The 27,529-nt window shown below is 48.1% G+C and overlaps 2 protein-coding genes across 7 annotated transcripts in view; both read left to right on the top strand.

The window, feature by feature from the left end:
• The first annotated feature begins 1,408 nt into the window (after positions 1-1,408).
• On the top strand, positions 1,409-16,629 carry LOC144606388 (protein phosphatase 1D-like). The gene is made up of 6 exons (XM_078422429.1): positions 1,409-1,827; positions 7,587-7,833; positions 8,150-8,274; positions 10,446-10,636; positions 13,082-13,306; positions 14,288-16,629. The coding sequence occupies exons 1-6, from the start codon at positions 1,440-1,442 to the stop codon at positions 14,693-14,695; spliced, it is 1,584 nt and encodes a 527-aa protein (XP_078278555.1). The 5' UTR covers positions 1,409-1,439; the 3' UTR covers positions 14,696-16,629.
• A 1,685-nt stretch (positions 16,630-18,314) lies between these two features.
• Positions 18,315-27,529, top strand: part of bcas3 (BCAS3 microtubule associated cell migration factor) — a 681,054-nt gene continuing 671,839 nt past the window's right edge. For 4 of the 6 annotated variants that reach the window (XM_078422067.1, XM_078422074.1, XM_078422072.1 and 1 more), the window contains exon 1: positions 18,573-18,691. The gene's annotated coding sequence lies outside the window, so the exon portion shown is untranslated. Of the gene's footprint in view, positions 18,383-18,572; positions 18,692-22,094; positions 22,220-27,529 lie in introns of those variants that run through there. The other 2 variants (XM_078422068.1, XM_078422069.1) reach the window with 2 other exon arrangements.

Below are 27,529 nucleotides of genomic sequence, written 5' to 3' on the forward strand. Positions count from 1 at the left end.
CACTGGTTATGGGCACAATGGAACCTACCTCCACCACAGTGCAACCTAGATTGCATTCCAGATTCCAACTGCATGCTGAGTAAACAAGGTTTTCCTCATTAAAAAAATACACAAAGTGTTGGAGTAACTCAGCGGGTCATGCAGCACACACAAAGATAGGTGACATTTCGGATTTGGATACTTTTTCAGACTGATTGTAAGGTGGGGTGGGTGGGTGGTGGTGTGTGGAGGAGGGAAGAAAGCTGAAATGAGTTGGGGCAGGACATAGTAAGACAGATAATAGATTGATGCAGGTGAGGGGAGATGTTGATAGGCATATGGTTGGATGAAGCCAGAGATGAAAAGGCAGATGATGTGACACAAAAGGATTGAAGAGTTGTGAAGATTGTGAAAAATGCAAGTGGAAGGGGAGAGGAAAGGGAGAGATAAGTGCGAGTTAAGGTGGGGCACTGGGGAAGGGGTGAAAAGAAGTTGGTAGTTACCTTAAACTGGAGAATTCAATGTTCGTACCATTGGGATTTGAGCTGCCTAAGTGGAATATGAGGTGCTGTTCCTTCAGGCTGCATGTGGCCTCACTCTGGTATTGTAGCTCTGTACAGTTCTGTAAGGTAGTGAGAAGGGAAGTTACAATGGTTAGCAACCGGAAGATCCAGTATGCCTTGGCGGACCAAGCGCAAGTGTTCAGCGAAACCATCGCTGAGTCTTCGCTTGGTCTCACCGATGTACTGGAGGGCACATCAGGAACACCAGATGTAGTAGATGAGGTTTGACGAGGTGCACGTGCTTTCCCACAACGGGAGCCTCACCTATTCTCAGAAACCCGTGTCCAGGGGTGGAAGATGATGGGGCCCCAGGATGTCATAGGAGAGAGATGTCCATTGAACCAGACTTCTTGCCATGTGAGATGACGTAGCAACAAGGGGGTGGAGATGCAAGACGTAAGGCTGTGTGCCATGATGTGGCGTGGTCAATGAGGGCGATCACACTGGGAATAGGCCCTCTCTTTGCCGTGTTTGTGATGACGTATTTAAACAGGTCGCCGGGGCTTATGGCCATGACGCAGAAACAAGGAATGGTGATGCAATGCATTTCCCTTCGTGCATGGGAATGACACGCTCACTGAGGGCGCTTGGGGTTTGACTGCGGGCAGGCCCTCTCTTTGCCCCACAGCGCCTATGTGTGATGACGCAATCAAACCGGTCAACCATGACCGTTTGCGTCATCGTTGACGCAAACAGGGGCGGTGACGTAATGCATTGGTCCTGCGCGATGATGCAGCAACAAGGGATGATGATCTAATACGCTGCCTCTGCGTGATGGCGTAAAACAAGGGATGATGATGATGTAATGCGCTGCCTCTGCGCGATGATGCGCTGTACGCGCTGACGTTTCGGGCATGCCCAAACAGCCCTGGAGGTAAACAATACCCGGCGGTGGCGATGGCGGCGGCGATGGCGGCTCAGAGCCTTTTCTCGCTGCGGGTCAGTGTTCACTCCGACCAGGGTGGCAGGAAATACATGGAGGATGTGACCCAGGTGGTGATCGAACCCGAGCCGGGGCCCAGGGAGGCCGAGAGCGCCGGCGAGGAGGAGGAGGAAGCAGAGGAGGAGGGCGACGACGAGCAGGGCCTGAGGCCCCGGCCCGGAGTGGCCTTCTTCGCCGTGTTTGACGGTCACGGCGGGCGGGAGGCAGCGGTCTTCGCCCGCGACAACCTGTGGAAGTGCATCAAGAAGCAGCGCGGGTTTCTGTCGGAAGATCCCGAGGAGTTCCGTGGCGCCATCCGTAAAGGATTCATCGCCTGTCATTACGCCATGTGGAAGAAGCTTCGTGAGTGGCAGGGACCAGGGCAGAGGATGGGGGTACGGGCTGGCGGACAGGGTATGGACGGCCGGGGTGGCAGGGAACGGAGAACCGGGATCAGGAGTAGTTGGCACGGCCTGGGGACGCAGGTCGGTGGTACAGGCTGACTGATTGGTATCTGATTAACCTCTGAGCCGATCTGGGCACCTTAAGGCAGATAGGTGGTGTGGGTGGAGGAGAATGTTGGAGATGTTTGAAAATAAAGCCTATAAGTAGTTCAGTTCGCTGGGTGTTTCGGGGGGGAATGATTTCAACGTTTGTCGTTAGCTGTTAGGAGCTCGACAGCGGCGGGCGTGTGTTTGTCCTTTTGAGTTAACAACCTTCAGACAGAAACTCTGATCAGGCGGCTTTTGACGCAAGGCCTGCCTGCCTGTCCACCACACTTAATTTCCGACAATGATTCGCAGTCGGGTAGGACGCTCTGTTCAAATGTGACGGTTGGTTTCCAAGGCGCCAAAGCTTTCAAAACGGCGGCGAAATGAAATGAAACTTCCCGGTTAAACCAAACCCAGACCCCCCCCGCCCTCCCTACGGTGGTTATATTTTAATTATCTGTTTATCATTAAAAATATATATAAACCCCTATCTGTAGCTCGTTGGAGCTACACCGAGGGGGGAGGAAGATAGACGACGTGTAGGAAGGAACTGCAGATGCTGGTTTAAACCGAAGATGGACAAAAAAAACGAGTTACTCAGCGGATCAGACAGCAACTGTCAAGAAAAGGAATATGTGACTTTTCGGGCCGAGACCCCTCTTCAGTGCCTGTTTCTGTGCCGTATCTCTCAAAAAAGAACTATCTATCTTGGGGGGACGTGATAAATTCATCCGATTTAAATATGTGGGTGCGATTGCAGAGCTTTGGATTGTGACAGGGCTGAAGGTGTGGCAGCGCGGACTGGGTGGAGGGATAGGGGATGTCCTGGTATGGGATAGCGGGGCTGCCACTGACCGCAGCCCCGGAACTGGTTACATTTCCAATGGAACCCCGATACACCTTCAAACTAGGTGGGCGGGGACGTGTCGCTGTGACTGACAGCGAGTCCAGCCAATGTGCGGGCGCGTCGCGGGAGGGGCGGTGACCCGCATCGTCCAATGGGGCTGCGCGCGGTGACGTAATGGCGCTCGGGTTAAATGCCGCTGCTAGGCGACGGTGGGTTGCAACAGTTTTGAGGGGGGAATCCCGACCCCAGGGAGTCCCCTCCCCGGGACTGACCTTCTTCTGGCCAAAGAGTGAGAGGCTGGGATTGTTTTCCCTGCAGCAATGGAGACTGTGATGGAGGGTCTTGACCCGAAACGTTACCCATTCCTTCTCTCCAGAGATGCTGCCTCTGGAGAGTTACTCCAGCATTTTGTGCCTGTCATATCAGTGATGGAGACGCAAGAGACTGCAGTTGCTGGAATCCCGAGCAAAACACCAAGTCCTGGAGGAACTCAGCGGGCCAGGCAGCATCTGTGGAGAGAATGGAAATGTGACATCTGATAGAAACAAAGAAAAATAGAAAATAGGTACAGTTGTAGGCAATTTGGCCCTTTGAGGCAGCACTGCCATTCATTATAATCATGGCTGATCATTCAGAATGAGAACCCTGTACCACTTTCCCCATATCCCTTGATTTCGTTAGCCCGAAGAGCTATATCTAACTCTCTCTTGAATACATCCAGTAAATTGGCATCCACTGCCTTCTGTGGCATATAATTCCACAGATTCACAACTCTCTGGCTGAATTTTGTTTTCCTCGTCTCAGTCCTAAAAGGCCTTATTCTTAAACTGTGAACCCTGGTTCTGGACTCCCCCAACATGGGGAACATTTTTCTTGCATCTGGTCTGTCCAATCCCTTAAGAATTTTATGTTTCAATAAGATCCCCTCTGATATACAGTCCTGAAAAGTTCTCTGCCCTGATGCTGTCTGACCGGCTGCGTGCTTTCGGCACTTTGTGTTTTGCCCGAGATTCCAGCATCTGCTGTATTTCTGTCCCTCAGGGATGATTGTGTAGAGGTGTAAACGATCATGAGAAGTACATATAAGGTGGATGGTCACTGTCTTTTCTCCAGGGCAGGGTGTACTGTAACTAGAAGGGTTAGATTTAAGGTGAAAGGAAGAGATTTAAAAAGAAACCTGAGGGGTAACATTTTCACAGAGAGAAAGGGATGAGCAAGTGGAACAAGCTGCTAGTGGGGGTGGTAATGCTAGAAACAGTTCAATGTTTAAAAGACATTTGGATAGGTGCAAGGATTAGAAAGGTTTAAAGGGATGTGGGCCAAACACAGGAATAAGCCCAGGCAAGCACCTTGATTGGCATGGACGAGTTCGACTGAGGAGTGCAGTTATGTGCTGTGTAAATCTGTGTTAGTAAATCTATGCCAATGTTATGACAACTATGGAACAATGCAGTAAGATTCAATCCGGGGAATTGAGAGTTCTGGATAGGGTGAACAGGAGGAAGGACCTGTTACCCTGGCAGAGAGAACACCAATCAGCATGACTGAAAACATCCGAGAATCGTTAGTGGTGCCGGTGGAAATCTTCAGCAGGTTTATAAAGTGCATGGATGAACATATGAAGGACATCAGTAGCAAGGTCGCATTCCAGAAGTTGTGAGAATGGATTTAAACCAGCTCTAGCAATGGGTGGAGAAATGGCAGAGAAATGAATCTAAACAAGTGTGAGGAGTTGCACTTTGGTATGTTGAATGAAAGAGGAAATATACGATTATTGGCAAGACCCTTCCAGCTTTAATGAAAGGTGAAAACTTGGGGTCAAAGTCCATAGCTCCCTGAAGGTAGCTAGATATGTAGATAGAGTGGCAAAGAAGGTGTATGGCATGCTTGCCTTCATTGGTCACGTCATTGAGTCGGGAAGTTTGGTCATATCTTAAAAAAACATTTGCAGTATTGTGTACAGTTCTGGTTGCCCCAGGACAGGAAGGATGTGAAGGCTTTGGAGGGGCTGTAGAATAGGTTTACCAAAAAAACTGTCAAGATTTGCAGATATCACCGATATGCGGAAGTTGGATTGTTTTTTCCTGAAATGTTGGGGGTTGAGGGTAGGCTTGATAAAAGTATTAAAAATAATCAGAGGCACAGCTAGGGTAGACAGTCAGAACCTTTTACCCAGGGTGGAAATGTCAAAGACCAGAGTGCAAAGCTTGAAGGTTAGGAGAAAATTTAAAGTAGATGTGTGGGACAAGTCTCTTACACAGAGAATGGTAGGAACCTGGAACGTGTTGCAATGGGTGGTGGTGGAGGCAGATACACTAGTGGTGTTTTAAGAGTTTTTTTTGGATAGGCACATGGATATGCAGGGAATGGAGGGATATGATGGATCACGTGCCGTCAAAGGAGATTACTTTAACTTGGCATCATGTTCGGCGGGGACATTGTGGGCTGAAGGGTCTGTTCCTGTGTTGTGCTGTTCTTTGTAATGTAAACCTCTGTTTTTGGCTGCCATGTACAGGCTGGGTCGAGTGGTCTGGCGAATGTCCATGAATCTGTAAATGGGCCATTCTTAGTCATGCGTGTGACCAAAAATATGAACATTTGTGGAATACATCTCTTCTAATTCTGAAAGCATTGCAGGTATATTGTTTTGTACTATATATATGACTTATATGTCAAAGTTTATCAAGTTCAATTTTTATAAGTTATGCTGACAATGTTTGTTTAGGGTCAGAGGTCAAATATGACTGGTCACATGTGTGTCCATGTGAGGTTACACACGTGACCAGTCATATTTGACCTCTGACCCTAAACAAACATTGTCAGCATAACATAAAAATTTCACTTGATATTCTTCGACATATATAAGTCATATATACAGTACAAAACAATATACCTGTATTGCTTTCAGAATTAGAAGAGATGTATTCCACAAATTTTCATATTTTTGGTCACACACATGACCAAGAATGGCCCGAATGAGATTTTTGCAATATGGTCATTGTTGTAGGATACTTCCACATAGCAAGGTATCATAGACTGTGATCTGTGGTAATGTTTTAGAAATCGATGAGAAATATTGGGAAGAATATATGTATCGTGTGAACTTTTTGTGAAGTTGGAGAATGTGTTGATCACCTTTCTGGGTGGGTTTGAATAGTGTGACTTGTGATGAGCCAGCCATGTTGTCTGGAGTTGAGTATGGGCGGCAATGGGAAAAGACTAGATATTTGTGCCTCAAGGATGAGTTTTTACAATAGTCCGGAAACTTCAAACCAGCTTTTGCGCTCTAGATTTGTTTATGAAACAGAATATGAATACCCTGTTGCCTAGGATGGATTTGAACTTGCTTCTCTGGGACGTCAAGGTTTCCAGTTTGTAAGAAAGTCACTCTTGCCTCCTCATTTTGTAGAGAAGGTTGATTGGAGTTCAGTGGATGTTTCAAAGCTGGAGGAAGTCCAGTGGAAATTCCAGTCCTCCTTGAGATGGGCTCCAGGGCCCTGCCAACAAAAATGAACAAGGATATATTTCCAAGTCACCTGCTTGACTGTGTTGTCTTAATTGGCAAAGTCGTTAGTTTGAGGTGCTGTCAAAGCAACTGGGCTGACCTAGTGGTGCAGCTGGTTGAACTGCTACCTCACAGCGTCAGAGACTGTGTTTTGATCCAGACCTTGGGTGCTGTGTGGAGTTTGCATATTTTCTCTGTGACCAAGTGGGTTTCCTCTGGTTTTCTTCCATATTCCAAAGATGTGTGGCTTTGTGGATTAATTGTCTACTAACATGAAGGGAGTGGATGCAAAAATGGGATAAGATAGAACTAGTGTGAACGGGTGATTGATGGTCAGCGTGGATTTGGTAAGTTGGAGGGCCCAAAGATGCTGAATCTTTGGTATGCAATGCAGTTACTGTGCACAGTGGTGGAGGCTGTGAATGTTCAGGTAGTTGATGGGGTGCAGGCCAGCGGCTTGCTTTATTCTGGATGGTTCTGAGATTTTATTGAACCTCCACTCAGGAGGCTAGTAACGATTTACCTAAAAATTTCTACGGGTGTGTAGAATGACCAGGGAGGCTGGAGACAGAGGACATAGAAACATAGAAAATAGGTGCAGGAGTAGGCCATTCGGCCCTTCGAGCCTGCACCACCATTCAATATGATCACGGCTGATCATCCAACTCAGTATCCCGTACCTGCCTTCTCTCCATACCCCCTGATCCCTTTAGCCACAAGGGCCACATCTAACTCCCTCTTAAATATAGCCAATGAACTGGCCTCAACTACCTTCTGTGGCAGAGAATTCCACAGATTCACCACTCTCTGTGTGAAAAAAAACTTTCTCATCTCGGTCCTAAAAGACTTCCCCCTTATCCTTAAACTGTGACACTGGAGTTGAAGGCTTCAGAATGGAGTGGTCGAGAATAAATGAGCATAAGTTGTCTCTGCAGAACATGGAGTGTGGGCTTAAGATGATTATCATGGTGGAAATATGAAAAGTACTGATCTAGAACTGGTAAGACTACTCGACCCAGAGAGAAATGATGGTTGTGTGGTACATCAGGGCAGTCTGATCAATGGGGGGGGGGGAGGGGGATCTGTCACTGTAACACTGGGATTCAGTACTGGTGGGGACGGGTCTGTCACTGTGTAACACTGGGATTCAGCACTGGTGGGGACGGGTCTGTCACTGTGTAACACTGGGGTTCAGTACTGGTGGGGACAGATCTTTCATTTCATTATCCCCACTCCACGTCCCCGACTCACCCCTTCTTTCTCTCTCCCCCTCCAACAGCTGACTGGCCGAAGACATTGACTGGGCTGCCCAGCACGTCCGGCACCACCGCCAGCGTGGTCATCATCTGCCGGGACAAGATGTACGTGGCGCACGTGGGCGACTCGGGCGTGGTGCTGGGGGCACAGGACAGTCCCGGCCCTGGTCAGGCTCAGAGCCCGGGCACCATGCAGGCCCTGGAGGTGACGCAGGACCACAAACCGGAGCTCCCCAAGGAGAAGGAGCGGATCGAGGGGCTCGGCGGAAGGTAACTCCGGGCTGCCTGTGGGTGGGAGGGGCTGGCGTGGATGTGGCAGAGATAGACATTTGGGCTGACATGGGATCTCCATCCTTTCTCAGGAGTCCCACCCTCTCCTCCAAATGCTTATCTTCTCTTGTTCTGTTTCCCCCCCCCCCTCATCTCCCCACTATCCCAGCCCATGTCATTTCTTCCCTCCCCAACCCCCGTTCCCTCTCGCTCTCTCCCTCCCCAGATCGCCTCCTCGGCCCCGTCTCCCCACCGGCTGCTGTTGCGTGGTCAGTACGTGTCCCGTGTTTAACACAGTCCTGTTCCCTCTCCACAGTGTCATCAACAAGTCAGGAGTGAACCGCGTGGTGTGGAAGAGGCCGCGGCTGACCCACAACGGGCCGGTGCGCCGGAGTACCGTCATCGACCAGATCCCCTTCCTGGCAGTGGCCAGAGCCCTGGGTGAGTTGCTGGGCGAGGGGGTGACAGAGGAGGGGAGGAGATGGTGATCGGGATGAGAAATTTGGGCAAAAGTCTGCCAACTGTTACCCTTTCCCCTCTTGTGCATAGGCCCTGATGGCACCGGCGAGTGACTTTGGGGTCCTACGTGGGCAGCGCAGGAGCAGGCCTTTCGGCCCATTACGTCCATGCTGCCTCTTTGTATCTTGCTACACCATTCCCATTTACCTGCATGTGCAGTGGTGTGATGCCTCTCTTCTGTCCCTGAACAGCTGCCGGGCTGAGGGGGTGGGAGCAGCCGTCCCCATGTGGGAGATGGGGGGGGGGGGGGGCAGGGTCTTGGCCTGCAGCTGGTCCACCTCCTCTCCCCCCCACCCCCACTCCCCCAAATCCCTGTCTGGGAGTCCTGGCTGCACTGTGGCCCATGCTACTCCCTGGTGGCCATCCAGTGCTGACCAGCGTCTTGGTCCTAGCTCACTGGGGCCCTCCTGTGGCAGCAGCCAGAACAGCAGTTCACAGCCTCCTCTCCAGTTCATGAGCCCAGATTTGACCAATTGATTTAGTATTTTGTTTTAATTCCATGTTAGCAAATAAAAGTAGAGGCACTCTCATGTTGATCAATTTCAGAAACGGGGAGGGAAATGGCTGATGGAGTTTAATCTGAACAAGTTACCTTTGGGAGATTGATTGTAAGGGGAAGGTATACAGTTATTGGCAAGACACCTAACAGCATTGATTTTGAGAGTACTATTCAATAGCTCCCTAAACGTAGCAACACCAGTAGATACAGTGGTCAAGGAGGCGTATGGTATGCATGCCTTCATTGTTTGGGGGATTGAGGGGTGGGAGAGAGAGAGAGGGGCTGGCATGGATATGGCATAAGAGTCAGGAAGTCATGATGCAGCTTTATAGGACTTTGGTTAGGCTGCATTTGTAGTATTGTGTGGCTTTCTGGTCATTCGATTACAGGTAGGATGTGGAGGATTTGGAGAGAGTGCAGGAGAGGTTTACCAGAATGCTGCATGGATTAGAGAGTATTAGCTATGAGAAGAGGTTGGACAGACATGGATCGTTTTCTCTGGAGCACCAGACACTGAGGGGAGACCTGACAGAAGTATATTAATGATGTGAGGCACAGATAGGGTGTACAGTCGGAACCTTTTCCCCAAGTGTCAAAGACTAGATGGGTACTTGGAGTGCAATGCCAGGGGTGGTGGTGGAGGCAGATATGATTATGGCGTTTGAGATAGGCACATGGATATGCTGGGAATGGAGATAATTGATCACTGGGGTTTAGTTTAATATGGCATTATGTTTGGCATAGACATCTTGGGCCGAAGGGCCTGTTCCTGTGCTGCACTGTTTATCTTCATGTCTCTTGCCACAGAGCCAGGAATCTGCCAGTTTAACTCCCACTCTGATGGTACTGTTGAAATGCCGTACTGCGTGAGACACTGTCTTTTCAGTGAGACAAGCAGTGGGGCTTATACCCACCACCTCCCAAGTGTGTTACTCATAGTAGGGATGGACATCTCAAGCAGACAAATGTTCGAGTCCTTGCCGACTAAAACCCCATGCGATTTTTGACAATGGGTCATGAGGATTAAATGCCAGCTCTGGCCTCTGCCTCTCTTCCCGTCTTTATCTCATCCCTTAAAACCAACCCCCATGTGGGACTTGTTTGATCCTGCAATGTTCTTGTCATAAATTGCTCTCCTACCCCTAGTTCTGTCATCATCAGGATTTTAGCACCTGGACTTTTAATTTCTTCACCCAAATCAGTGCATAATTCGTTAATAAGGTTGATGATCCGGCACCACTCTCTGTGACACACTGCCGTGTCCTGCCGTGTCCTGCCGTGCAGAAAGAGACCCATCTATGCCCACTTTCTGTCTCCTGTTGGCCAGCCGCCCGTGAATATGGGAAAGGTGGGCTGAGCTTTTGATGGGTGGCGTTGGGGGTGGGGTTGGGCCCTCGTAAGCAGAGAGCCGCTCGCCTGGTCTGTCATGGTTTCAAGATAATGTGCAGGGAAAGTTCTTTTTACAGAGAGGGTAGGTGACTTGAACCAGCGGTGGTGGTGGAGGCCGACACGATAGTGGTGTTTTAAGAGGCTTTTGGATAGGCACAAGAATATGGAGGGATAGGGATCATTGACATCCCGCCGTTTTTCGTAGGGGATCTGTGGAGCTACGACTTCTACAGCGGTGAGTTTGTGGTCTCGCCGGAGCCGGACACGAGCGTTCACACCATCAACTGCCGAGACCACAGGTACATCATCCTGGGCAGCGACGGGCTGTGGAACATGATCTCCGCCCAGGACGCCGTCAGCATCTGCCACGACAACGAGGACAGGCAGCGACTACTGGTGAGAATCTCATCGCCACCCTCCACTATGGAGACGCCACCTTCCATCTGAACTGTGGATGTAGAAGGCAAGATGCAGGGGCAAGAATAGAAACATAGAAAATAGGTGCAGGAGTCGGCCATTTGGCCTTTCGAGCCTGCACCGCCATTCAATATGATCATGGCTGATCATCCAGCTCAGTAACCTGTACCTGCCTTCTCTCCATACCCCCTGATCCCTTTAGCCACAAGGGCCACATCTAACTCCCTCTTAAATATAGCCAATGAACTGGCCTCAACTACCTTCTGTGGCAGAGAATTCCACAGACTCACCAGTCTCTGTGTGAAGAAATGTTTTCTCATCTCGGTCCTAAAAGACCCCTGGTTCTGGACTTCCCCAACATCGGGAACAATCTTTTTATTCACAAAATGCTGGAGTAACTCAGCAGGTCAGGCAGCATCTCGGGAGAGAAGGAATGGGTGACGTTTCGGGTCGAGACCCTTCTTCAGAAGAAGTGTCTGAAGAAGGGTCTCGACCCGAAACGTCACCCATTCCTTCTCTCCCGAGATGCTGCCTGACCTGCTGAGTTACTCCAGCATTTTGTGAATAAATCGATTTGTACCAGCATCTGCAGTTATTTTCTTATATATCGGGAACAATCTTCCCGCATCTAGCCTCTCCAACCCCTTAAGAATTTTATATGTTTCAATAAGATCCCCCCTCAGTCTTCTAAATTCCAGCGAGTATAAGCCTTTATAGTCTTTCTTCATATGAAAGTCCTGCCATCCCAGGGATCAATCTGGTGAACCTTCTCTGTACTCCCTCTAAGGCTAGAATGTCTTTCCTCAGATTAGGAGACCAAAACTGTACACAATACTTCAGGTGCGGTCTCACCAAGGCCCTGTACAACTGCAGCAGAACCTCCCTCCTCCTATACTCAAATCCTCTTGCTATGAATGCTAACATACCATTCGCTTTCTTCACTGCCTGCTGCACCTGCACGCTTGCTTTCAATGACTGGTGCACCATGACACCCAGGTCACGTTGCATCTCCCCTTTTCCTAATTGGCCACCATTCAGGTAATACTCTGCGTTCCTGTTCTTGCCGCCAAAGTGGATAACCTCACATTTATCCACATTATATTGCATCTGCCATGCATTTGCCCACTCTCCTAATCTATCCAAATCACTCTGCAGCGTCCTAGCATCCTCCTCGCAGCTAACACTGCCACCCAGCTTCGTGTCATCCGCAAACGTAGAGATATTGCATTCAATTCCCTCGTCCAAATCATTAATATATATTGTAAATAACTGGGGTCCCAGCACTGAGCCTTGCGGTACCCCACTAGTCACTGCCTGCCATTCCGAAAAGGACCCGTTTATTCCTACTCTTTGCTTCCTGTCCGCCAACCAATTCTCTATCCACCTCAACACTGAACCCCCAATACCGTGTGCTTTAAGTTTGTACCCCAAACCAGGAACCCTTCCAGTCCATTCATAATCCTTCTGTTCTAGCATTATCCCCCGTCCTGATGTGGAGTCTCGACCTGAAATATCGTCAATTCCTCCCCTCCCTTGCCCCACAGATGCTGCTCGACCTGCTGAGGTCTTCCAGTAGTTTGTTTGTTGAACAGCTAGTTCTGTTATTTGGCAAAAAGTTGCATTCCGAGGAAACCTCGTGTTCTAGAAATTGCATCATAAAAGCACTGTGTGTAATGGGGGGGGGGGGGGGGGGAGGTTAGAAAGGTTTAAAAGAAGGTTTGAAAAAAGGAAAGAAAGGTTAGAGGGCAGAGAGTTTCAGACTCGCAATAATAGTTATTTTCCCCGCAAGATTTTCAAATGGCAATAAGGTTATTTTTGTTCCCATAAACTGAAGATGATGAGGCTGCAATGTTTAATAGAGTATCATTTTAAGCATGTTTTAAGTCTGGTTGGACTTCAGCTGCCATGGATTAAATCTGGTTGGAACAGAATTGGCATGGTTCAAGTTTGGTTCGACCAGAATTGGCATGGTTCAAGTTTGGTTGGACCAGAATTGGCATGGTTCAAGTTTGGTTGAACCAGAATTGGCATGGTTCAAGTTTGGTTGGGCCAGAGTTGGCATGGTTGGGACCTTGTTGATCCATATGGACCAATGGCTGGGCTCCACCTACTGTGGTCATCAGAGTCAAGTCAAGAGTGTTTTATTGTCATATGTTCCAGATAGAACAATGAAATTCTTATTTGCAGCAGCACAACAAAATATGTAAACATAGTACTCTGTAAACAATATAATAAATGAGAGAGAGAGAAAAAAAAAGATCAGTGTGTGTATATACACACACTGTATATAGGCTGAGCTGTGCCAGGAAAGTACCCAGGGCTGGCACAGTCAGGAGTCCCTTGGGGTCGGGTCAGCTATGGGTGGATGGGTGCCCTTCTTGTCTGGGTGGTCTCTAACCCGCTCTGCGTTTGTGTCCCTGGCAGGAGGATGCGGGGCCGACGAGCGCCAGGCTGCTGGTGAGCCGGGCGCTGGGCCGGTGGCGGCAGCGCATGCTGCGGGCGGACAACACCAGCACCGTGGTGATCTGCATTGATCCGCCAGGCGGAGGGCGGCCCCCCTGCGCCGACGAGCTGTGGCTCAAGCTGGCTGGTGGCACTGCCCACCGCCTCGAGGAGTCCCGGCTGCAGCCGTCGTCCCCACCACTGAAGGTAGGCCGGGGGGCACGCCGGAACCTTCTGCCCGACCACTTCAACTGTCACGACCCGATCCCGTTGCACTGCTCTCTGGAGGGCGGGGGAGGTGCCCTGATGCCAAATTGTCCAGGGCTACCCAGCATCAGACTTTTTGGCCCCCCGTCCATGCCAACCAAGTAGGTATCTGGGCCAGTCCTATTTGCCTGCATTTAGCCCATGTCCCAGGTGCAGAGCTGCAGCCTCACTGTGCTAGAGGTTCTATCCTGACCTTGGGTGCTGTGTGTGAGGAGTTTGCATGTTCTCCTTGCGACTGCTAAGGCTTACTCTGGTTGCCAGGGATGCTGCCTGTTGCCCGAGTCCTGGTCAGGCCCCTCGGCCGGACAGAGGCAACTCCGGCCACCAATGCTTGGCGGTCAGGGCAGAAGTGGGGACCTGGCCACGGATTGGCGATTAGAGACCGTGCCAGTGTCGTGGGAGGGGGTGAATAAGGCCCTTGCTGAGGCTGCCCACTGCTCTTGCCAGCAACTGGGAGTGGCTGGGGTCCTTGCCCATGGCGGCTGGGGTCCTCGCCAGTTCCCAAATGTTCCTGGGGCTGCCTTGGTTGATTTGCTGGCGATGGCTGGGGTCATCACTGGGCCAGACAAATACCAGTGGCACAGCTGGTTGAGCCGCTGCCTCACAGCACCGAAGACCTGGGTTCAATACTGCCCTCGGGTGGAGTTTGCACGCTCTCCCTGTAATTGTGGGTTTCCTCGGGAATCATTCCGTATTCCAGAGACGTGTGGTTGTTTGTAGGTTAATTGGCCTCTGTAAATTGCTCCTAGTGTGTAGGGAGGGCTTGTTTCCAGCCTGTATCTATAAACTAAAACTAAACAAAACTGGGACCGGCAGGAGTCATTGTTGGGGCCATGTTGGAGCCCACTGGAGTGCCGGATCTTCCTTACTTCGTCTGACTTACTTTGTCTTCTTCTCCCCCCACCCCTCCTCCCACTGCAGGCCGCTGAACAGCTGTCCTCGCCGTGGTTTTGCTCTGGCTTCGTCCCGGTGCTGGCAAGGAGAGAGGTGCGGCAGGGCAGGAGCCCGCCGCCCGATGTTGCCGCGACGACCGAGAACCGGGGGCGGGCACAGTCCCCGGGCGGGGAGGGGGGGCGATCGCCCTGGGGTGGCTGGGGCCGGGCCGGCGGCGGGCTCAAGCGGACATTGGAGGAGCTCAATGGGGACGCCCCCACCCCCGCCAAGAGACTGAAGGCGCGGGGAGGGAGGGGCAGCGTCGGCGGGAGCGCGGGTACCCCCGCACGTCGCAGGAACCCCGACAAGCAGGCCACGCGCAGGAGCCTGAGGGGGCAGCGGCGGCTGAGGAACTCACTGCTGCCCCCCCACAGGAAGACCATCTGCGTGTGTTGATAGTGGGTGGGGCAGAGGAGCGGGGGTGGGGGAGGGGAGGGAGCGCACCGGGGTCTTTCGAAACAAGTAAATAATTATTTCAAAATTCTGTAAAGAGAATCAAAAATGAGGCAGAGCGCTGTCTCTCGACCTTCCGCCGACTCGGTTGGGTAACGGGCGAGTATCCTGGGTTTGTCTTCCCTCTGCTCCTCTGGTCTGTTTTACCCTCTCCTCTCCCTCCCCCCCCCCTCACCCTCAGCTTCCCCCCCCCCCCCCATCCTCTCTTAAGCCCCTTCCTCTCTCTTCCCCTCCTCACCCATTCCACTCTTCTTCCCCCCGGGTCTCAGGACATTTACAAAACACATTAATTTGGACTTCCCTGTCTCTCTGCTCTCTCTCTCTCTCTCTCTTGCAGTTGCCTGGTGTAGCTTCCAATTCCCTCCCACGTCACTCCCAGCTGAGGCTGGAAGTGAGGATCGGGCTCCTCTGTTCGTTGTTGCTGTTGGTGTCTCTGGGAGTGATTGATCCAGAGCTGAGTGCATTGGCTGCTCGCCCGCACTGGGTCCAGTCCCTCGTCTGCGCTGTTGGTTGAGTCACAACTGCCACCCTCCTCCCCGGCCTCCCCCTCCTCCCTTCCTCACCTCCTCTCTCCATCGCGAACCCCAGCCTCTCATTTAATGAAGAATCTGTTTTAATCCTACTTTGCTTTGCTTCTGTTTTAAACAAATGGTATTTGGAAATTTCTCCAAGAAGCAAATTACCTCTGCAAAGCAAATAAATGTTTTAAATCAATTGCCCAAATATCTTGGGGCCATTTTAGCTCACAATAAGGGCAGTCGTTACCTGCGCTGCCTTTTGAGAGACCTATTATCCTGGATTTCTTTTAACCATTTTTGGATTTTCTTCGATCTGACATTCCCAGAGTAATCATCTTTTCAGGCAGAGGTGGCATTCCACCCTGATGCTGGCTGCCCTTGTCTGTGTTTACACATGCATGTTCCTGTGTGTACACGTTTGCCTGTGTGTGGGTGTGAGAGAGAGAGAGAGAGAGAGAGAGTGTGTGTGCCTGTTTATTCCTGTGTGGTGTTCCTTGTGCTTCTTTCTGTATGTGTTTTTGCACTGTGTGTGTGCGCGTGTGTGTATGTGTACTGTGCTACTGTGTCTTCATTGGGGTCTGTATGCTGTGTGTTATGTGCGCGTGTTTGTGCCACTGTGTATTCGTGCTTGTGAGCGTGTGTTTGCTTGTGTGTGCATGTGTACGTGTGTGTGTGTGTGTGCATGTGCATTTTTGCAAGTGTGCACGCACTCGTGTGCGTATGCCTGCCCACGTCTGTGTGCGTGTTCTGCCAACCACCCAGGAACCTCTGCCGCCACACACCTGGCACAGGGCCCATTGCGAGCTGCTTGTCGGGTAACGTGTCTGATGCCTGTTGACTGCTGTGCAGCCTGCCTGCAGTCCCCCTGCTCCTTCCCTTCTGACCAGACACTCGTAGGTGAGAAGGCGGCCCGCAATGATGGCGGTGCGGAGGCAGCAGCGAGCGAGGTGTCTGCCGGGGAATGTTCCCGTCACCCATGCCTCTCTAGCCAAGCTTCCCCAGAGTTAACGAGCGGTTAGATACTCTGCGCGACCCAGGTGATCTCAGCAACGAGACGAGAGCCCTCAGCCTCCTGAACCCAATCCAGAGATTGTCCTTTTACTGAAGGTGGGGTGGAGAAGAGGAAATGAATCTTGTGGGAATCCTTCTTTGTGCTACTTCCTGGATCCTCCCTTATCACTGAGAAATTATTACCCCCAATCACTTACACTGATGGTGCTGCTACATTTACAGATGGGAGTTTTACTAATTTTGTATTAATATATATATGTGTATAGATATATATATTTGAAAGCTCTGTTTCCAAGTATTAGTCCCTCGTTACTCTACTGTTTTGCTAAATAAAATGATGGCTCTCTTACCAACACTCATGTCTCCTGGTCCAGTACACTTGTCACTACTGTGTCTCAGTCATAGTTGCCACAGCTGGACCACTCTATTTAAGAGGGAGTGTGTGTGTCGTCCAGTTGGAGACTAGCACTGCCGGGAACTATCGATGAAGTGGTGGTGTCCAGCCATGGCTACAGCAACACCCCCCATCCCCCCTTGCTGACTGGATCCATGGCTGTGCCCATCCCTTTTCCCAGGTTCAGGTCTCATCTCCCTCTCTGTCCCCAGAACACATCGATTTTTCCCCCCACCCCTTGCCCTTGCCAGCTGCCGCATTCAGTGCACCTGTTGCCCTCACCCCCTGGCCTGCTTGGTAAGCACTGGGTTTGATCCTGACCTCGGGTGCTGACTGTGTGGAGTTTTCACGTTCCACCCTGTGGGACGTGGCTTCCCTCCGGGCACTCTGCTATATTAATTGGCCACTTAAATTTGCCCCGAAATGTGCGGCAGAAGAATTTGACTGGCATGTGGGAGGAAGTGAGGGGACTAATGGATGGCATGGAACTGTTGGGCCAAATGGCCCGCTGGTTTGTTCTAATTGAGTGCTTTATTTTCAGCACAATGCCAACACCACAAACACATCCAACACCCCTCTACAGCATCACAAAGGAACCCTCCCTCATTTATTCTCCGGCAAACCTCTCGGGCCACCAATAGCTCTTGCAGCTCGACCCCCAGTTCCTGCGTGACAGCTGAGTGGGCAGGGCTGCTGCCTCAGCTTCCAATCTCTGGCAGTGTCGGCGGCATCTGCCAGTTCTTGTAACTGGGTGTTCCCCGTGGGTGCTCTGGTTTCCTCGCAAAGGTTTGGTGGGTTAATTGGCTGCTGTGAATTGCTCCTGGTGTGTGTGTAGACGAGTTGATGAGAATGGGTGGAAAGCAGAATTATGAAGTGAATGTAGGATTAGGGTACATGGGCATTTGATGGTCGGCATGGAGTCAGCGGGCTGAAGGGCCTGACCCATGTGGCATCCTTCCATGATCTTGTGTTTCTCTTGCATTCCATTCTACACATTCAAGCTGAGCATACTGTACCACTGCCCACTAGGGAGCTCACCTGCCCAGACCAGATGTGAAGCTGTTTTGCTGAACACCTCCATCATTTTGTAAAATTAACCTATTTAAAAAATAGCAATATTTAGAAGACATTTGGGCAAAATATGGATAGGAAAGATTCAGAGCGATGTGGACCAAAGGTGGACAAATGGGATTAGCTTAGAGAGCAGGAATAAATACTTCTAACAAACCCTCCTTGACCTCACTGGAATGCTGTTTGATCATCTGAGTGTTTTCAACATTCCCTGTTTATGAGCAAAACACAACGTTTATGTTGTATGACCCAGTGCGTTCTTCCAGCACTTTGTGTTGTGCTCGAGATCCTAGCATCTGCAATGCCCCGTGTCTCCACTCTCAGTTGATCTATCCAGTCTGAAGAAGGGTATCGATTCGAAACGCCCCCCATTCCTTCTCTCCAGAGATGTTCCTTCCCACACTTGGTGCATCCATTGAGCTGGTCAAGGCCAGCTGGTGAAGGGCAGTGGGCGGGGCCCAGCGCTGCCGCGTGCCTCAATGGGCGGGGCCTGACCGCGGTGATTGACAGCCCGGCGAACGCGACGCGGCCAAAGGTGCGCGAGACTTCGATGTAAACAAAACGGAGAGTCATCACCGGCAACGGCCCGGGCAGTGGCGGCGCCCCGCAGACCACAACCGGCCTTTCCTCTTTGTGGTGAAGCGTTTATTGTAGATCTCCTCCCCCCCGGCAGAACGTGAGGGAGAATTTGAACGTTTCAACGAACGAACGGAGTCCAGCTGGTTTTGCGGCTGCGCGGAGGAGAGCCCGCCCATCGCGCGCTGATTGGCCAAGACCGATGATTGGCACGTGCTAGTGGGCGGGGATAACGGCTGCTCGGAGCCGGATTGGCTGCGGCGGGTGACAATCACGCCGGGTCCCGGCTGGGGGCGTATCAGCGCATCTGCTGCTCGGTCACTTGTTGTGAGCGTCAGCCGGGCCGAGCCAGCGAGGCAGAAACTACGGGTTTGTATCCCATTGTGGCCGGAGGCCATCGATCGTGTGCTAGAGTACACTACTTGTGTGGCCAAAGTTGTGGAGCGGCTCTCCCATCACAGGACGAGGACGGGGACGTTACCGGGCAACAATGGAAGCTCGCTGCCTCTCCGGAACCACTCGCTGTCACAGGAACCACTCGCCCGTCGGCTGCCGCCGGCAGGGCGCCCAGAGCTCGTTAGCTCACAGTGCACAGAGGCTGGAGAGCAGGCAACGAGGGAGCCAGTCTGCGCAAGATCCCATAAAGAGCAGGGTCAAATATTTCACCACGCAGCATCCCTGACAGAGCGATGCTCCCTCGGCAGGGTCTCCCCCCCCCTCTCGACAGTGTCAGATCTGCTGAGTTGTACCTCTCGGGCACTGCTGGGCTCTCAGAATTGCTTCTGGGGCTGTGCACGGCTTGTGCTCTGGAGCTGTGGCCAGTTTGTGCCCTGGGACAGTACCTTGCATGTACCCTGGGACACAGATCACAGAACAGTAGAGCACAGGAACAGGCCCTTCCCTCAGGAGCGTGACTCTGACAGTGCCAGGGTTGTTGAGTTGCACCTCTGGAGCAGTGGTTGGCTCTCTTAAAAATGCCCCAGGGGCTGTGACCTGCTTGCCCAATTGTGTACTCTGGGGCTGTGCCCAGCTTGTGCACTGGGAGATAGAATCGTACATCTCAGGAGCAGGGCCTCGGCCCACATCGTCTATGCTATATGTGATGCTAAATCCTTATCTCTTCTGCCTGCATATTCCTCGATTCCTGAATATTTGTAAGGTAGTTGCGGCTTACTCAGCAGTGCACCTTGGGACATTTTTGTGCTCTCAATAGAAATAGGGACAGGTATACACTTGGGCACTGACAGGTTATTTTATAAGTGCACAATTTACTCTCGGGAGAGTATCAAGTTCTCTCAATAGCGCTTCTGGACAGTCAAGCTCATTCTGTAGCACCCCACACATACCTTTAATAGCGCTGACCTCTCTCAGGAGTACCAGTCAGACGGTGCTTGGCTGTCTCATTCATGTCCCTTGGTCAGTGTCGGGCTTGGGCACTAGCGAGGGTAGTGGTTTATCTTAGTTGCTCCCTTTGTGCGGGGCATGCTTCGTAACACATCAAGGACAGTGCTGAGCTCTTCCTGTAGCACTCCTGTGATAGTGCTGGATTCTCTGGCACCTTTAGGACTGCGCTGCGCTGGGAACAGTGCCAGGCTTGCTCCATGACATCCAGGGACAGTGCCGGCCCACTGAGTCCTGCAGGGGGGTGTCAATCTAGATTTTGTGTGTTGAGGGAAATTTTAATCCACAATAATTGAATTAATGTGCTGCTGTTTTTGTCCATGAGTGAGGTATTATCCTCAGTCGTTTTCCACATGCTGGTTTAAATATGAAGGAGGACTCATGAGTACTGTCACCTTGAAATCCTTATACTTGTAATACACTGTTATTTCCTTTTTTGGATTAACTCCCTGAAAGTGGCAACACAAGTAGTTTGAGTGGTAAAGAAGGCATCTGGTATGCTTGCTTTCATTTGTCGGGGTTGTGAGTACATGTGTTAGCAAGCCTTAATCCAGTTTTATGGGACTTTAGTCATGCCATATTTGGAGCATTGTGTGCAGTTCTGTTTGCCCTATTTCAGTAAGGATGTATAGTCTTTGGACATGTTGCAGAAGTGGTTTACCAGAATGCTGCCTGTATTATAAGTTATTGGCCATAAGGAGAGGTCGGACAGACTTGGATTGTTTTCTCTGGAATGCCAGAGGTTGAGGGGAGACCTGGTTGAAGTATGTAAAATTATGAGAGGCATAAAAACAATAGAAAGTGTGGTGGAGGCATATATGATAGTGGCGTTTAAGAAGCTTTTAGATAGGCACAAGAATACATTGTATGCATTGGGTATGCAAGCAAAGAATTTGTGCCTTGTCATGTGACAATAAAGTATTCCATTCCATATACATGGAATGGAGGGATATGGATCATTGGCATGCAGATGAGATTAGTTGATCTTGGCATCATGTTCAGTATGGGCATTGTAGGCCGAAGGGCCTGTGCTGTACTGTTCTATATTCTAATTATTACCACCCATGATTCTAGTGAATTGATGGTCCATCTTGTAATCAAGCATGCTAATAATGTGGATTGCCAAATTCAACTTTACTTTGGGTACCTGATAATGCATGCAGAACAATGCCAACATTATTGTTTTCTGGGGTAAAGAGAAGGGTACAGGAATGGAATGCTGCCCAGAATTGGAGAGCAAACATGTCTTGTGTAAGGTAGCAAATCGTTAAGGAACTTGGTAAAAACAAGAAAGGGTTTTACGTCCCACTGAGCCAGTTTTGTCCACACACCAAATCAAATTTACTCTATTACGAATTCTATTCCAACCACTGAGGAGATGGAGAAAACAGCCATAAGTAAACCTGTAACTTTGAGATCGAGTAAATTCCTTAAAGAACTTGATAATTTTTGGTTGTAGTCTGTGGACTTCAATACTGTTCTAGTTTGCAGTGCATTTTACTCTTTGCTTTGTGCTGTTCATTAATAGCTTAGTCTGCATCATCTTGTAATTTGCTTCATAGGAAATATACCTCTGCCTAAATGTTCAAAGACTCTTCCTCGAAGGACTGTGGAGGCTGTGATGTGTAGCCATCTGAGAACCCTGCTGTTTAACTAACAAGGACACGCAGTTCTAGAGTAACTCAGCAGGTCAGGCAGCATACCTGGAAAACATGGATAGGTGACATTTCGAATTGGAACCCTTCAGACCTTTTCCAGTCTGATTCAGTCTGAAGAAGGGTCCCGACTTGAAATGTCACCTATCGATGTTCTCTGGGACGTTCCCTAACTGAGTTATTCCAGCATTTTATGTCCATTTTGTAAAGCAGCATCTGCAGTTTTTTGTTTCTACATTTTGTCTGCTTAACTAATGCAACCTTAGAAATGTTAGAAAAGTGATCACTTTGCCCTCTAGAAATTGCTCCTGGTGTGTAGGGAATTGATGCAAAAGTGCGATAACATAGAACTAATGTAAACAGATGATCGATGGTCGGTGTGGACTCAGTGGGTCGAAGAGCCTTTTTCTCTGCTGTATCTTTCATTCAACAGTCGAGTTTAAATGTCATATGTACTGAAATGGAACAATGAAATTCTTACTTGCAACAGCATAACAGATTTGTAAACACACTGCTCAATAGATAACATAATAAACAAAAAAAAGTTAAATAAATAAATAAACAATGTTAGTGCAAAACAAAACAAAAGCTCGAAATCCCTAGTGTAACCAAGACAGTTCGTAGTTTGAAGTTTAGTTGGTGTTTGTAGCGTTCAATAGTCTGAAGGCTGTTGGGAAGAAGCTGTTCCTGAACCTGGAGGTTGTGGTTTTCAGACTCCTATACTTTCTTCCCGATAGCAGGAATGAAATTAGAGCATGTCAGGATGGCGTGGGTCCTTGATGATGATGCTGACTGCCTTTTTGAGGGAGTGCCTCCTATAGATCCCTTCGATGAAGGGGAGGTCAGTACCCGTGATGGACATGGCAGTGTCCACCACCTTTTGTAATCACCTTTGCTTCTGAGCATTTGAGATGACGAACCAGGCTGTGATGCAACCAGTCAATATGCTCGTTACCGTACACCTGTAGAAGTTCAAGAGAGTATTCTTTGACATACTGATTATCCTTAATCTTCTAAGGAAGTCGAGGGATTGATGAACTTTCTTTATTTCATTAATGCACTGGGTCCAGGACAGATCTTCAGAGATATGCACCCCCAGCAACTTGATGTTGTGGACTCGCCACCACTGACTCATTGACGAAGACAGGTTTGCTCTTCCTCTTCTAAAGTCAACAATCAGCTCCTTGGTCTTACTGACGTTGAGAACAAGTTTCTTGTTCTGGCATCATTCAATCAGACAATTGATCTCCCTCTGATTCATCATTACCTGCAATCTGTCCAATAAAGGCGGTTTTGTCTGCAAATTTAAAGAAGGGCTCTGGCTACATCGGGTATAAAGTGAGTAGAGCAGGGGACTGCACACATCCTTGAGGTACCCCCCTGCTGATGGTTATTGAGGCGGATGTGTTGTCATTTCGTAACGATTGTTTTCTGTTGATGAGGAAGCTGAGGATCCAGTTGCAAAGGGAGGCGCAGAGACCCAGTTCTCTGAGCTTGGTAACAGATTTGGAGGGGATGATGGTATTTAATGCCGAGCTGTATTGATGAACAACAGCCTGTGATGTATGAGTTTTTACTGTCCAAGTGGTCCAGTGCAGAGTGGAGAGCCAGTGAGATCACATCCGCCGTTGATTTATTGTGGCTGTAGCAAATTGTGATGGGTCCAGATTCTTGCTTAGGTAGTGCTCTCAAAGCACTTCATCATCATGGTCATTAGTGCTGTTATTTGGTTGTCATTGAGCATGTCACCTTGCTTTTCCTGGGCGCTGTTATTATTGATGTCCTTTTAAATCAGTTGGGAATCTCAGACCTCAGTAATGAGAGGTTTAAGATGTCTGCAAAAACTCTCGCCAGTTGGTCCGCGCAGGTTTTGAGAATGCAATCAGGTGCACCATCAACTTGCATTATTTAAAATGTTCCCTTATTTTGAAAGATCTTCTATCGCCATTACATGATTATTTTGCGTTTATTTCCCTGTGATATTCTGTGAAGTGCAGGTTAGGAACCTGGTGTAAAAACAATAACAAAATTCAACCTCTTGGATAACCCCTATGAATGTTTTGTGTGCAGTTGGTTGAATGATATGGATATCTATTAAAGGTGTAAAAATTTGCCCCAAAAAACAAGGAAAATGAATTCATAGTGTGATTAACATTTGTATGGTTTTCAATATCTTCATACAACTCGTGGTAAAAATGTAAGATTCCCAAGAATAATGAATAGAACATAATCGTACCTTATAATCGTACAGTGTGCAACTGGTAGAGCTGCTGCTTCACAGTGCCAGAGACCCAAGTTTGATCTTGGATATTATTTGTATGGAATTTGCACATTTTCCCTGTGACCACGTGGGTTTCTTCCATGGATTCTTCTCACATTCAAGTTGTTTATAGGTTAATTGGTTTCGGTAAAATTGTAAATTGTCCCGAATGTGTAGGATAGTATTAGTGTAAATGGTGATCACTGGTTGGCATGGGCTTGGTACGCCAAAGGGCCTATTTTCGTGCTGTATGTCCAACATCTAAAAGTCTAAATTCCAAAGATGTGCACATTTGTAGGTTAATTGACTCCTGTAAATTGCTCCTAGTTTGGAGGGAGTGAATGAGAGAGTGTAATAACATGGGACATGTGTGAATGGTGATCGCTAGTCAGCTTGTAATCCATGGGCGGAGGGTCAGTTTGCCTGCTGAACTAAATAATCTCTAAACTAAACTGCAGCAAACCAAATAGCAATTGTTTCATATTTCAAGCATTTAAGTGATTTAATGCATGATAATCAGCTTTATTTGTTGGTTTAGCTTTAAAAAACTCTCCTTTGTATTGGCAATAGCTTTCATTATAGAACAGTAGAGCACTGGAACAGGGCCTTTGGCCCACAATGTTTATTGCTGAACATTATGGCAAGTTAAACATCTCATCCTCTGCACCAGTAGGGGCGACACGGTGGTGCAGTGGTAGAGTTGCTGCCTTACATTGCCAGAGACCCGAGTTCGATCCTGACCTCGGGTGCTGTCTGTAAGGAGTTTGTACATTCTCCCTGTGAACGCGTGGGTTTTCACCGGGTGCTCTGGTTTCCTCCCACACTCCAAAGACGGTTTGTAGGTTAATCGGCTTTGGTAATGATTGTAAATTGTCCCTAGGATAGTGTTAATGTACGGGCCTATTTCTGCGTGGTGTTGTGGGTCACGGCGCGGCTTTCAAATTAAAGTAACTGCAAGGAAAGAAAATACTTGCTTTCAAATAGTGCCTAATGTGACTTTGCAACTTTATGTTTGAATGCATATTCTCAATATTTCCATTGTGATCAGTGGAAGGAAGTAACCAACCATAGTTTTTCCAACAAGTGGTGATTCCCTGTGCCCCACCCTGATGCACACCCATTTCTCCCACTATCTCCCCCCCATCCCCAACCATTTCCACTTATACTCCATCCTTTGGCTTAGCATTTCTCGTCTCTTCTTATCTTAGTCTTTTGTCTTCTTTTCATAGTTGGCCTTTGTCCACCCATCTGCCAATAAAATCCTACGATCACATGTATCCACCTATCACTTGCTAGGCTTTGTCTAAAGAAGAGAGAATGTCTGAAGAAGGGTCCTGACCTGGGATGTCATCAATCCTTGCCTTCCAGAGATGCTGGCTGACCCGCTGAGTTACTCCTGCACTTTGTTTTTTTTGTAAATCGGCATCTGCAGTCCCTTGTGTCATCACTCTCTGTTTGTAATTCAACAGATTAACACCACCAAGTGCAGAGTGTTGCAGTGTTAGATTTGTCCCTTTCAGGGAGTATTGCATTGTGTTGTCATTTGGGTGATAGGTTAAACCAGGATCCTGTCTGTCCTCTCAGATGGTTTAAAAAGAAACCTGAGGCACCATATGAAGTGCCCTAGTCAATATATATTCTTGAACTAATGTCACTGAAACAAACAATCCACTTGTGATCACATTTCTTGCTGTGGAACCTTGTTACAAAACAAATTAACTGCCATGTTCCTTTCACTCCAACAGAGGTAATATTTCAAAATTGATTCTCAGCTTTGAAATGATTTGGGATATCTTGAGGTCATAAAGCATGCTGCATAAAGTCCAAACTTTCTTTTCAAAAAGAGCAACGATTAAGTAAAAACATAAAATGCTAGAAATGCTGATCCTAACATTAATCTGAATGCAGATCGATCAAAACTGAAAGGGACACTCAGTGAATCAGGCAGCATCTCTGGAGAACATGGAAAGGTGACATTTTGGCTTGGGTTCCTTCTTCAGACTGGAAAATACTTCTTCAAAAGTGAAAGTTACCTGGAGTAATTGAATGACGCTGCCAATTGTGGTGTTCCATCTCTCCTGGTCACCTTTCACACTCTTTTCCATGCCAGCTTGATCTACAAATTAAAATTTGTTTGATTTCCCCAAATGTTCCAAATTAAGAAGAATCATCAATTTAAGACATGAATAGTTTTTCTCTGCAAAAATGCTGTCTGACCTGCTGAGTGTTTCCAGTATTTTTTGTGTTTTTCAGATTTCCAGAATTTGTAGTGTTTTACTTCTATTTCAGAGCAATTGTTACAGTTTTACTTTTTACATGACTAACTTGGTTTAAAGTATTGCAAGTATTTTGCATCACCAGTAATATTTCTTACCATTGAGTTTCTTTGTTCCCCCTTGGATAACCCTTTTAAGATATTTGTTCCTTCGTCTTTTCTTATTTTAAAGTGATTCATTCTCTCGATGTGGATGTTTGTAATAACATTTATTTAACTTTATTCCCAACTCTAGTTATTTAGAGAAGGTATTAGTGATCCTTTTTGATAACTGAATAGATAGTGAGCCAATTTCACAGTTTAGTTATGAGCCAGCCACATTGGTAGGAACTGGAATAGTTTCTGAGCTTGCATGGGTAAGGAGAGGAGATTTTCTTCTCTAAGTTTGGAAGGGTGCTGAAGAGTTTCACTAGATGTTACTTGGACCTGCAGGCTTGAATTATAGGGAGAAGCTGGATAGGCTAGGACTTTTTTAGTTGATGCTCAGGAGGCCGAAGAGTGACTTTATTGAGGTGTACAAGATTGTAAGGGACGTGGATGAACTTTCGCAGACTTTTTCCCCGAGGTAGAAGATTCTACAACTAGAGAGCATAAGCTTGGGCTGTGAGAGGAGAGATTTTAGAGGGATCTCGGACAGTTTTTTCACACAGCAGGTAGTGAATATCTGGAGCTTGGAAATCTAGTGGGTTCTTTCATTGTCTGAAAGATTTACATTTGAACTGATGAAATTTATCAAAATTTAAGTGAGTGTAATTTGTGCCCTATGGGAGTGAATTCATTGAGATGAGGTTCAGATATGTATAATAAGAGAACAATCAATGCAAAGTCATTTCTAGTTTTGGAACGTAGTTCTCCACCTCTCCCAGAAATATTGGTTTCCTGCTCTTACAGAAGATGCTGCTGTGAGCCGCAGGACATTGATACTTTCAAGAAATGAAATTCATCGTTTTGAATTATAGAGAGTCGTGCTCACACTGTGATGTAAGATCAAATGACTTTCCTCAAGCCACTAATTTTTCAGTGAACCTCAGGCTCTATTGTCTTTTCATGAATTTATTGATTATTGGGTTACTATGCATATCCTGGTTAATATAGACTTGTTCCTATTCATTATTTATTAAGTTTTATTGAAGCAAATATTGATTTGGTATATGTATTGTAACTATTCATAATGCAGACAGCACAGTGGATTTTCCATGTTCTACCTTTTAGCAATGGATACTTTATTATATGATACTAATGATTAGACTTGCACAAATCACTTGATTGTTGGGTAAAAGTAGTTGGAGCAAGCTCTGGCATACTAACGTTTTAAATCGAATCCAGGTTTTGGAACACCTTGGCACCAACAAAAAAGTCCAGCTTATTTTTCTGTTAAAATAAGAAACTGTGAAGTACACATGGATCTTTTTGTCAACCAATTATTGTACCAGAATATCATTTTGGTACAATAATTACTTCACAAAAATATCGTTTTGTGTTTCCAGGTTGAAAGAAAATATCTTGTTATAGACAGACAGTAGTTTGGGTTGGGAAATAAGATAGAATGGGGGATGAGGTGAGGTAAGGCATTGCACTGTGGCACCATGTAGCAACAATGGCACCTTCCAAATAAT

The sequence above is a fragment of the Rhinoraja longicauda genome, chromosome 26, assembly GCF_053455715.1.
Source record: "Rhinoraja longicauda isolate Sanriku21f chromosome 26, sRhiLon1.1, whole genome shotgun sequence".
Classification (NCBI taxonomy): domain Eukaryota; kingdom Metazoa; phylum Chordata; class Chondrichthyes; order Rajiformes; family Arhynchobatidae; genus Rhinoraja; species Rhinoraja longicauda.